General features: G+C 45.8%; 1 protein-coding gene across 1 annotated transcript; it reads right to left on the reverse strand.

Moving 5' to 3' along the window:
* Positions 1–4020: 4020 nt before the first annotated feature.
* LOC139641565 (sprouty-related, EVH1 domain-containing protein 2-like) lies at positions 4021–12824 on the reverse strand (the record flags this gene model as incomplete). Its single annotated transcript, XM_071516033.1, has 4 exons — positions 4021–4856; positions 5375–5533; positions 11365–11429; positions 12656–12824. Coding segments are annotated over 4 exons (1179 nt in total), but the record flags the coding sequence as incomplete, so codon positions are not given.
* Positions 12825–13212: the final 388 nt, after the last annotated feature.

Raw genomic sequence — 13212 nt, forward strand, 5'->3', positions numbered from 1 at the left:
GAGGTCCTCAGATGCTCAGAGACCCAGAAGGAGGAAGAGGAAATGGAACAGTGGCAGAAGCCTGGCGCCACCAGAGGAAGAGGCTCTCTTTCCGTGCCTGAAATAAAGATCTCACCCAGACTCTTCCGGCCTGCTTCCATTTTAATCCCCAGACTCTTGCCACTTCCTCCTGGCCCTGAACCGTAACCCCCGAAACACCGTTTGAAGTTTTCCTCTAAATCGGTGCACATATATAGGAAATCTGATGTTGCTGCTTTTGTACAAATAAAAACACACATTGTCCACAGGGTGGGAGTAGAGAGACACATTCCTCAACAATGTGCACTTCTTAAATGGAAGTCAGTCTCAGGTGGAGGGCACAAACTTGAGCCAATCCTGAACCAAGTATACCTACATAATCAATCTATGTAGCTCCCTGGAAGCTTTACTCAACTCATTGTGGGTTTATCAGGCGATTCGAGGCCGAACAAAGACCCACAATAAGTTCAAACGCCACACGAATAAATCTCACTGGAAGCAAAAATTCACTGCAAATGCAAAATCTGTGGGTAGAAAACACTGACTCAGGCATAAAGAAGGACAGAAAGAAAAGCCTTAGTAAGAACGTGAAAATCCTGCCTGTGTTTGGAAGTTATTGCCGGTCAGGACGAAGCTCCCCGGCTCTTTACAGCGCAGAGGAAGCGAGCGGTGCTGTGTGCATCCAGAGAGGGGCCATGGTGACCCCATTACAAGAGGAGATATCTTAAATGTTTGCACATGTGGACCGTGATGCTGTTTGCAGCCATCAAGCTGCTTAGCAGGCCCCCGAAGCCCTCAGGGACCTGCTTTTTCTTCTTTCTTTCCCTCTCTCTCTCTGGCTCCCTCCCCCCCCCCTCTTCTTCTCCTTCTTCTCCTCCTCCTCCTCCTCCTCCTCCTCCTCCTCCTCCTCCTCCTCCTCCTCCTCCTCCTCTTTCGCTCCATCATTATCGCCCACATGCTTTTCCAGAGACATCCTGAGTGAAACAGCTCGACGTCCTCGATAGCTATCACATGTTCCTGCTGAGGGAGACGGGGAGGGAAAGGCATCTTGCAGAAACCAAACAGGCCGGGCTGACTTTTTTTTTATGCCTTTCTTTCCCTAACTTATTAGTGTATGAACAGTTTTGTTCAAAAATTGCATCAAATGATGGCAGTTCTTGCAGGATAATAAGCAACTTAAGGCCTTGGCTGACACTTCCACACACTGGATCCTCTATACTTTAGAGATACTGAATGATCTGGCTTCAAGAAATGACTCTTTTTCCTGGAAATGTACTCATCACATCTTTTATGTTCATGTTTTCAAATGCAGTCTGCCTTTGCAACAAAAAGAGGAAATCGTAATGCATTATCTTCAATTTATGTGATTTCTTTCAACTTCCTCAAAGTCAGGAAAGTGCAGTAACCATTCATTCATTAATTCATTCATACATACAAAAGAAAAGCTGTGGTTTGTTATGGGGAAAAAAAAAAAAAAAAAAACTCTCCAGATTTTACAGTACATGTTTATGGGGAAAGCGCCTTTAATCTGAGACACTAAAAATGTCCAGCAGACTCACGTGTGGTTTCACTGTTTTCTCTCAGTTTATTGGAGGCGGAAGGTAAGACACACATTTCACTTAGTTTTTCTCACAGACCTGGCACCCCTTCGGTATCTACAAAGTACTTCCCGTTCCTTCTCGAAAGCAAGAGCTACATCCATCGTACATGTTAGAAACAGTTATTTAAAAAAAAAAAAAAAAAAAAATAGAAATAAAAATGTACAACATACACTTGATATATATAATATAATTTTTGCTCTTTTTTACAGAGGTAAAAATACTTAGCGTAAAAAAAAAAAAAAAGTCTAATTCATTACAGGGAGTCGTTTCTTAATTTTTCGATTTAAATACACAAGGACATAAGAGGATGCGTTCAGGCACTTGTAAATGGCTCTGACATGTGGAGAACACAGACAAACACCGGACGAGACGGACAACCGATTAAAAGCTGACACACACTCTTCCCAAAAAAACTGATTGAGGCCCTTTCCCCCCCCCCCCCCCCCCCTCCCTCCCTCCCCCCCAGATACATCACATCTTTTACAAGGATCTGATTATACTGGATAGGAGTTAGTAAGTGATAGCATATTCCGCCGCAGAGCCAATCCCAAATAGTTTTGGATCGGGCTGCTGGTTCTGGACCAGGATGGAGATTTCAGGAGTAGGGGGGGTAAAAGGGAAGCGACATGAACACACACACACTCACACACACACACATTTGCAAACTGGTACATAGGACAGGATGTACTAAACAGACAAAACCAGGGAAGGAAAAAGGACATCCTCAAGCATTCAAAATTTAAACTACAGTAAGTGACATTTCCTTGGCACAACAATCAGGGATGTGTTGTTTTCAGGATTTCAGCTTGTTTTTTTGGACACACCGCTCCCATTTATTTCAAATGGGAAACTACTGTTTTCCTGCTCCGTTTGTTTTTGTTACACCTGGTTATTGTGTTCCTGATCACATTCCTGATGCTGCCACCAACCTAGCTTAGAAAAAAACAAAAGCAAAAGCACCTAGGCGGTTGTTGGTTTAGTGTTGTGCTTTCAGTGTGGAGCGTGTGATTGGCCAGCCGGTGTGTCACTCAAAAACGTTCAGGGTGACACCGGGGTGGGGGGGGTAGGACGGAGAGGAATGAAGGGGGGCGGGACTTAAGGAGTGGAGCTGATTGTACGTCGCAGGCAAAACTGGAGGAGAGTCCACAGTTTATACGCTTGGCAGAAACCTCCTGAAGAGCTCCTTCTCATACAAAAATAGTTTAAACCGAGCTTAGAGAATACGTGTTGAATTAGGCCGATTCCTCAGAGCCTTAACGTGTTCGCTCTTTTCATTAACAGCAAACACAACTTCAGAGGGAGGAAGGGAAAAGCAGACCGATCCCTGCCTCCACGTTTTAAGGCATAACGGGCTTCTGATTGATTTGTGTCCGAGCTCAGCCCTTGGACCGCTGACCGGAGGTGAAGAATTATGAAATCGGAGCCTTAAAAATCACTTCAAGTATACAAGAAGTAGAGCAAGCCCAAAAAAGAAACTGGAATTCTATGATTGTGTGGGTCTCCTGGTTTAGGTAATAGTTTAGGCACTGTTTGAAATAACATGAAAGGAGTGGGGAGACGGATGCACAAACCCCAGGCAGCGTCTCCTTCTGTACAGCTGTCAGCAAATCACAACTGGCAACCCAGCACCCTTTGGCTGGCATATTCAATTCAGTGAGAAAATAAATAGGATAAAAAGACTAATCTTTGGGATATTAGAAGATTACGATGAGTACCACGTTTCTTTCAGTGAACAAAGTAGATGTCGGTGGTTGAGAGCTATGTAGACTATATACATTAGCTTTACCATAAGCTGCAGTACAGACGAGGAAGGCCTCAGCGCACAGAAACATTGTAGGCACACACACGCGCGCACACACACACACACACACACACTCTCTCTCTCTCTCTCTCACACACACACACACACACACACACACAGAGGTGTAGTGTCTGACTTCTCTTCTAGTTGGAGTTGAGCTGAGCAGGCCATGATATTGGAACAGAATATAAACAAAATGGCCACACATACACCAAAAAGGGGAAAAAAAAAAAACAAAGAGTAAAGAGAAACAATTCAAGTTCTTCGACGCCGAGTCAGTGTACAAAGTATAAAGTACCTGCATATGTGATACATAACATATAAGTCAGCTATAAAAAAAGGCCCCCTGAAAAAAGAGCGCTCTCTCACTAGAAACAGAGCATGAAACGGCCATGTGGAGAGGTGAGAGAACTGTCTGCCTTAGGGGGGAGCTTATCTTCCCAGGCCGTTCAGAAAATGCACCAACTTTTTTTTTTTTTTTTTGGCTTATTTCAGTGTCTGTCTGGAATTTGTAGAGAAACCCGGGTTTCTAAACCGAGGCAAGAAGAGAGAGAGAGCAGCCGTTACCACTTGCCCCGCCCCGCCCCCCCTCCTGCCTGTGCTTTGCGTTGGGTTAGGGTTTTTTTTTTGCGTTTTCTCCTCCGCCAGGTTCAGCTCGCCGCCTTGTGCCGGCCCCCGCAGCAGCCGCAGGCGAGCGCGGCCCGGTGGCAGGCGTGGAGCGGCGGGTAGAGGCAGAGGCAGGGCGCCACCAGAGACAGCCCCAGCAGAGCTAACCAGCGCGTGCCCAGCCGCCCGCCGCCGCCGTCGCCCCCCTCGCAGGAGCAGGGGTCCGAGTAGTCCCCCTCCGGGTCGGACATGCAGTGGTACAGCATGGTGTCCGCCAGCCACATGCAGCTGACCCGCCGGACGCACGCCCTCACGGGGTCCGGCGCGTCCTGGCACCGGCCTCTCCGGTTGTCGGAGAGGTAGAAGGCCTCGCCGCAGTGCTCGCACTGGGCGCGGTCCGTGCCGTCCGCCTTCCGCCCCTTGCCGCCGTTGCTCGAAGGCGAGGAGCCCGGGAGGAAGGGGCGAGGCTGGGAGGAGACCACGGCCGAGAAACCGTGGCGGTACGACGAGCCGCCGTGGCCCTTGCCGGCCAAGGGTCCCAGGGCGGGGTCGGAGTCCGAGGGCGACAGGGCCGGCGCCAGCGGGTACGTGTAGTCGTGCTTCTGCGCCTCCGTCTTGGCGAAGTGCACGTAGGACTCGGAGTCGTCCACGTGGATGAACTTGTCGCGCACGGTGGCGTGGCGGTAGTCCTCGTAGCCGGTGAGCCAGCGCTCCGACTGGCGCCCGGGCCGGCGCTCCGTGGCTCGCTCCCAGCTGCGCTCCCGGGGGTTGATGCGGACGATCTCCTCATCCTCCTGGAAGGTGACGTGACGCGGCAGCCGGGACAGAGACTGGAGGGAGAGGGAGGGGAAACTTATTGATCTGCTAGCATCACTAATATATGCATGTAACTGCCCTATACTGTTTGTTTCAGGTGAACAGCAAGCTACAAAAACTCTACTGCACATGTATGTTCATGTGTGCGCACACACACACACACACACACACACACACACACACTTCATTCAACAAGATAGTGGATAATTATTTTCACAATATGAAAGGTTTCATTTATTTCGTTATATATGTATCTATTCTGGAAAAATATGTCACCTTATTTTCATTGGTCAATGTTTCAGAAATTCAGGTGACTACATTATCTTAACTGTGACCATTTGGTAAACAAAGGTCTTTAAATGGCTCATAAAAATGATTTTTCACAATGGATTTTATTTTCTAAGCTGCAATCATTTTGTCAGAATAGGTGTCCATCTTTAAAAATCAGGATCTCATTTGGGAATGAAAGTGTCTAAAATCTTCACATCACTCTCTGTCTGTTGTAACTGGGATTTTTTTTTTTTGGTCTCACCTGGTCCAGGAAGTAGTGGTCTGCGAGCCGGTAGGGGTCGTGAAGGTCGTGACGATATCCCAGCATGCAGTTGTGTCTCTGCGGGAGCGGCGAGGATTCCAGCGGCTGCAGGGAGCTCTCCAGTTTCTGGGAGGAGTTGGACGAGCTGTCTGTGGCGTTCTGACGGGACAAACAAACACAGGAAGCGGGGCTGAAAAACGCATTCTGATTGGATAAACTAAACAAATAAGTTTTATGTGAGCGGCTGCCACGATCGGGGCAAACAAAAACAGGAAGCATCGGCGCAGCTCTGATTGGGAAAACAGGAAACGTGAGCCGTGTCGTCCACATTCAGATCACTGTGTGGTTCAAAACATCTTTTGAATACCTGCCATAAAATATTAGGAATACCAGCTCTGTCAAATAGACAGAGCAAGCGAATCTATAACTTCTTATTGATTTAAACTATTGTAATGACGATAAAATTTTAAACCAAAAGTCCAATTGTCATGTTCAAAGTCAAAGTCAAAGTTTTTTTATTGTCATATGTGCAGTGTAACACAGGGTCATTCTGAACAATGAAATGCTTGTGACTAGGCTCATAGCAACTTTGTAGCATAAAAATAAAAATAAAATAGGAAATCTACAACACAAGAAGAACACTGTTACTCAGTGGTATAAAGGAGATAGCACTAGAAGAACTAAGACGAACCATACAAGATAATGAATAATAACCATAGTAATAATAATAATAATGATAATATGACTTCTGATATGAGATGGAATACGGAGGTGCAATTTAAGTAAAAAAAACGATGTGCAGTTCCCATTTAATTAAAATATATTTCCAATATTCACAATCAAACTGGTTGCTGTGGTGAAGTGAAAGTGAAGTCTTTGTCTTTTTCTAGTTGTGTATTTGCATATTTGTATTTGTATATTGTCACTTTTTTGTTACCTGCCTAGGGACTACGGATGTAAATTAGCATTTTTGCTAACTCTGGCTTTGTTTACATCTTGTATTTTTATACTGATGTTTATTAGCGTGCTCTGTCCCTATCAAATAAACAAATAAATAAAATAAGTGATCTCGATGCATTTGCTATTCAGAGTAGCTTGGCAGTCGAATAAATCCAGTAGTTACGGTTTGAATATACAGTATGAAACATGACTGACTTTCTAAACAACCGACACCAAAGTCATCATCAAGCCTTCTAGTAGTGAAAACAACTGACAACCCAAAATATAACCACAGACATAAATGGCTCCAACACCTATGAAATCCACTTGAGTCGTGAAAAGGAGAAGACGACAAAAAGGGACTGACAGGTTAAAGCCTCGGAGGAGATAACAGACAGAAATGGGACGGTACTAATATTTTGCACACATAGTATACAAACTACACCATGAGCATTACATTGAACTACATTGAACCTACTTGTTTCTCTCTACATTACCTTTTTTGGCCTCTCTCCTGCTTCTTCACCCCCCTTCCTCTCCTCCTTCCTACTCTTTTTTTTTTTTTTTTTTTTCCAGCAACCTAACTTTCTCTCTCCTCGATCTCGAGAGAGAGAGAAGGAAAGGTGGAATGTGTAAGAAAGCGTTCTTACACATTCCACCTTTCCTTCTCTCTCTCTTTTCCACACCACTTTCTTTCACTCTTGGTCCAGGTCTTTCTCAGTTTTGTGTGTGTGTGTGTGTGAGTGTGTGTGTGTGTGTGTGTGTGTAGGAGCAGTATCCTGTCCCCGTTCCGCTGTCAGGGCGTCGCTCCAACTCAAACCTTGGCCAGACACTAGACACTCGGGCCGCTGCTCTGTAGCGCTCAGACAGACAGACAGACAGACAGACAGGTTTCAGACAGGCAGACAGGGGGTCAGCCTCTGGGGGCCTGCAGAGTGCCAGCTGACAGGCTGGACGGGACTCCTGCCTCATCACACCACCCTGGATATGTGTGTGTGTGTGTGTGTACGTGTGTCCAAACATGCGTGTGTACGAAACATACAGAATGTGTTTGACACAATAATCTGGGCAGAGGTGACTGTGTGAAGGATTTTCTTCAACCCGTTCTGTTCACAATACCATTCTCAGGAGTAAAGGATAGTGCTGTGTGTGTGTTATCTTCATGAATCATGTAAGATTAGATATGCATTGCTGCTCTGTGCTCAAAGAGTCTCTCTCTTAACCCATTATTGGATCTAGATTTAAAAAATACTGGGAGAAACTGTCCAGCTGCACACCTCATGTGTGTTTGTCAAACCTGGGGAAATCACCCTCTGCATTTGTTTCAACCCGCTTAGACTACAAGATTGCAGGGGTTTTATGTATGTGGACAACTTAACTGTGCATTCACACAGTGAGCAACGCGATCAACAAGTCACTGGAAGTCAGTTAATTTCCTATAAAGCGGAGAGTGACCGGGGAAACCTCGCTCAACATGCTTGTCGGCCGAGAGACATCGGCCACACCTGAACTTTACCCAGCCGATGAGATTTCCACGCTTCCTTGTTTCCCCATCGATGTGATTTTGTTTCACGAATATAGTTAGTTCTGCCTTGCAAGTACAAAATGGACAAGAAGTTGATTACAGCCATTCAAAGCTTCCCAGTTCTCTCCGGATTTTATTTAAAAGACTACAGGGATGCTTCCAGAACGGTTGCATCCATTGTTGGGGTCGATAGTACACTCTGAAGTAATTTTATTGAGTTTTTTCCTGTTTATTTTCCATTAAACCTACCTAATTAGTGCTTGCTAGCCAAGTTAACTTCAAAACTATGCAATGTTATGAAAGTCAATACAGAAGTAGCAAAAACACTTACACACCTACATAGATGCAGAGCCACTGGCCCCGCCCACAATTGGTCAGAAAAGAGCGACCCATCAACCACTGCACTTGTCAATCTCGAAAAACTAGACCGAATTCACTTTCAATTGATTGCCTAAATTTTCCGGTTCTCATTGCATCGCTCCATGTGCCAAACCCCACCCACCCATCTGGCTCTCTAAGGAGGTTAAAACCAACGCTATGAATTAGTCCCCAACACTATATGACCCAGATCTGGTGTGTGTGTGTGTGTGTGTGTGTGTGTGTGTGTCTGCTGAAGCTATCCCTATTATATCCCTGCTCTGTGTCCAGAGCTGAGATCCCCACATGGATACCGCCATGCCGAGAATTTCCCCCAGCTTTCTTACAAAGCCTTCAGAGCAGCCGGCCAAAAATAACATAACATGCTGCCTCCGCTCCAAGCCCCGCCCCCCTGGAGAAGACATTACCGGGAGGGGGAGGAGCCAATACGGTTTAGGCCGGTCCTGCTCTGGCCTCCACGGCTGCAGCTAATTCAAAACACAGACCGGACTTTCTGCTTGCAAGCTACAAAACGCACAAGAGGACAGAGAGAGGAATACCAGTGATGGGGTGAGGGGGGTGGGGGGGGGGGAGTTTATATTTCTGGACATCCTCTCTTTATACATTCTGGGTTGTGGAGCAAGGCCGGACAAAGGCTATTTAAAGTTATTTTCTGACACAAAACATGTCCCGGCTCAATCCTCGGGAGGATTCATCCTTCAACAGTGCCCCGTCTCGCTCTCCCGGGACGAGCCGGAATCGCTTCCATAGCCTTCGCTCCCTGTTGTGAATGAGCTAAAATAGAGACAGAGAGCAGAGACTTGCTGAAGGGAGGGACAGAGGAGGAAGGGTTGGGTTAAGTTTAGGTTTAGCCAACGAGGAATAATTTAGGAAGTATGTCCATCCTAGCTCTCCCCTCCGACCCCCCCCCCCCCCCCCCCCCGACCCCCCCTCCACCGAGGCTGTAAATCTGCCACAGCGTTTCCCCTGTCCACGACCGCCCGCCTCGCAAACTCCGCCGCCACCGCTAACTTTAGGAAAGGTCACCAACATAGGGTGAGAGGGACACATGCAGCGCTGCAGCACCCAACCCCCCTAACATGTCCCTTGGGCTTCAACTTGTGATTTCAGTGTCATACTTACCATCTAATTTGATAGTCTGATAGTTGCACACATGTCAAGGTGAGGTGCTTTGCTGGGTAAAGTCTGAAAATAAATTAACCTTAACGGTAAAAAAAACTAAAAATCTTCCAGCGTGGGTTTTAGTCCTAACATGCTCGTATGTTCGATGTATTTGTATCTGCCTGCATGGACATGTGTGAATGAAATGTGGCATCCAAACTGCTTCTCAACAATCTTTGTATACTAGCTTTGTGGAAGCCGAAACTATTCTTTCACTACAAAAAAAAAAAGAAAAATCATTACGGGGAGGAAAAAGGAATGGCACTGCTAGGAAATGCCAACGCTGGAGCACAGCCACAACTCTTTCCCTGGCATTAAAAAGGCCTTAAAGGAGTAGTTCACCGCAAAATGAAAAATTCAGGCAGTAACTCGGTCGAAACTCATGAGTTCATCTGAAAACCAAACAGAGTGAGCCATCGTTTGGCTACAAAACATTCGGACTATTCTGCATGAGCACCTTGCGGACATTTGACAGACATTTTATGCATTTTTTGGAGCTGTAAAAAGATGTTTGGAAGAAGGCTGAAATGTAACTACGTGGGCTTTAGTTTTCATTCTAACTTCAGTGGAGTTACGACTGATATGGAGTTGAGAAGTTAATGACTACATTTTCATTTTGAGGTGAACTGTTCCTTTAAGGCCGCTTTCTGGGCAACAATAATAGCAACAACACACAGCGACTTGCCTTAGCATTGTTGCATTGACAGCCTCTGCAGGACTTCAGCATTTCAGGGACTGCTGCACCCTCCAACAGTATTGTATGAGCTACACCCATAGATCCAGCCCCCCCCCCCCCGCCCCCGCCTTTATGTGTTTGTATGCGTCTCCATGCCGGGTGTGCACTCCCAGCAGAGCACCTATTAGTCCTGGCCCTTACAGACAGTCCGAGTCAAAGATGAGCCACGAGGCACTTCCTCTCGTAAATCACCGGCCCCGCACTAAGCTGGGAAACAGCTGCCAGCGCTAGTTTGGTTGCTGCTCTTCCTCGCTCCACTGGGGGGGGGGGGGGGGGCGAGGGGGAGGGGGCTGATCACTGGGAGAGGGGGGGAGGTGGGGTGGGGATACAGGAAGTGACCTTGTGACCCTGCCTGTCGCTCCTGGTGTCAGGTTACAGAGTCGGGGGAGGGGGCCCTTCATGCTAACTTAAGGTAGAGGGGCCTTGACACACACACACACACACACTTCACGTATATACATAGCAGGTATATGTAACAGGGAGGGGATCCGAAGTGATGTCCTGTGCTGAATTAGCTTCTGTTGGAGGGATGAAACCAAGTCCTGAGGTCTGTTGTGGACGCCGGAGTTTCCTCTAGGATTTTAGCGAGGTGCAGTGGATCAGTGTGTATTAAATCTGCTGGAACCAGGGTTTAGTCCAAGGCCTACTAGTGGTGCCATGATAACCCCAAATTTCCATATTGCTTCAATACTGTTGCAAAAGACTAAATTCATTCGATCGACACTTTCACCAAAATGTGTTTAGCAAGCTGAAATTCCATTTCGGCGTTGCCTCCAGAGGGCGTTTACGCGCAGATTGGAATAATTAAAAGAAGCAGAAGAAGATTCAAATGGAGTCAAACAGCTAAAAACATGGCAGCAGCGTGAAGCAGTCCACCTCGTCTTGACCTGGATCCCATTTCACCTCAACTGGATGACAAAACCGGTGCCAGGAGAAGTTTTAGGCATTACTTGGTCAAAAATAAAGTCAAAATTCTACACTAAGGCCTAGTCCCAGAATGACTTTCACTACCTGTTGTGGCTTAAAATAGACTCTTATTTCACTTAAATAGACTCTTACTTCACTTAATATATCATGATAATGGAATAAAGTAAGCAAAAATAATAAAAATCCATCGCCATTTTCTTTTCTAGGGTACATTTCCAGCAGAGAGGAGCCATTACTACTGAATGAATGTAGAAAAAAACATGCTATGTATGCACACACACACACACACACACACACACACACACACACACACACAGTGCTTACAGTGAAGACGTCGTCGTCGCCCAGCTCGCCCTCGTTCTGGAGTGTTGTGGAGGAGGTGGTGGAGCCTGCGGAGAGGAGAACAGGAACAAATCAATATATCACCTTTAAATTTTCATTCAATTTTCAATTCCCAGAGAAACCAAGACTCTGTTGATGATGTATTTAGAAGACAAAGACAAATCCCGGAGCTCATCCACTTGTCAGCGAACGGGAGACGGGCTTCATGGACAAAATAAGAAAAGTCTGCATGATTTTACGGAGGTGTGGGAACATCTGGGTGTCACGCCTGTCAGCACCCCGATGAAATAAACCTCATTTGGGTGTGAAAGCTCAGACAAACACTCTATGCATCCATAAAGTCAGTCTCCTGTTCATTGTCAGTGGAGCAGCTGCGAGATTCATCACTTGATTTCACAGACTGGAGCAGTAGTTCTGTCTTTCTACCTTTGCGAGAAAGTTGTTTGCATTGATAAAAATTGATTAAAAACGTTAAAAATCATTGGAATAACTCAACAAAACATATATTGTAAATTCTACTGTTATGTAATGTAACACAAATGTCCATAGCACTATCTAGAACAATTAACTGGCTTTGAATCAGGATTCAAACTGTCCTTCGGATATCAATCTGATCTCCTATAATATTGTTATTTGACCATGACCCGGTCAGAACCTCTTGTGACCCACTTTCAGGTCTCAACACAACAGTTGAGAAACACTGATCTCAGAGCTGTGCTACTTGAGTTCGGTCTTGAGATCATTTTTCTGAACTTTCCTTGGTCTTGATCGTTATTGGATGTTGACTAGACTTTTTCTAGTGGATCAAAAAAATTGTCAATGATTCCAGTTTTCAAGATATGATTTTCTCCATTTGGTCCACCTTTCTCCCCAGCACCACAATCAATTTAAGGGATTACACCTGTCTATACTATGTAATGGTCCTCAAACGTCTATGAATTGATTAGTCAAAATATTATTCATTAATTAGCTGAATATTGAAGGTTAGAGCACAAAGCTCCTGCAGATAGATCTACATTTCTGTTCATCCTTAAAAAAAACTTGTTCAGCATTATTTTTACTTTTGGAAAGACATATCGAGTGTTTATTGCTTATTTTGGTCTTGACAAAGACTTGATTTGGTCTGGTCTCGGTCTTGACTTGGACTCGACCGCCTTTGGACTTGGATCTTAGCTCTTAACTCGACCGGACCTGGTCTTGGGATCGACTTGGACTCGGCTAAACTGACTGATCTATAACCCGACTGTACAGGTGAACCGGCTGCAGGGCGTACCTTCTGCCAGGTCCTCGATGGCTTTCCGTACTCCCCGGTCGAAAGCCCTGGCGTCGGCTGGGCTCTGGAAGGACAGGCCACACCTCCTGTCCTCCACCTTCCAGTGGTGGAAGGTGGGCGTGGCTGTGGTGTACACCAGGTCCTTCCTCAGCGGACACTCCAGGATCACCTGTCAATCGCAAGCAGACGGGCCGATCACAACGGGGAACAAATGACAACGGTTACAGCAGTCATTCAGTAATCCTTTAAGCACGCAACAAAGAACCACACCGAATCCTTAGAGGCTGATTATCCTAAATAAACAAAATTCAAGTTGTATACTCTTCTCTTTTCTTTTAGTTTTGTGCTTTATTTATCCCACCATAAAAAAAAGCATGAAAATGGTATTCATAGTATTCTGTTACATCACCACACAGCCATCTTGGTAGGAAAATAACAGGTGATTGTTAGTTAGTTATTTAGTTTATTTTTATTTCTGTGTCATGCCAAACATCTGGCCCATCCCACATGGGATTACAGGACACCACCATTTTATAAAACATACATCTTCCGGTGAT

Source organism: Centroberyx affinis, unplaced genomic scaffold (assembly GCF_046629955.1).
Source record: "Centroberyx affinis isolate AG114_WGS23_722 - 3 ecotype Tasmania unplaced genomic scaffold, CSIRO-AGI_Caff_v1 ptg000391l_1, whole genome shotgun sequence".
NCBI lineage: Eukaryota > Metazoa > Chordata > Actinopteri > Beryciformes > Berycidae > Centroberyx > Centroberyx affinis.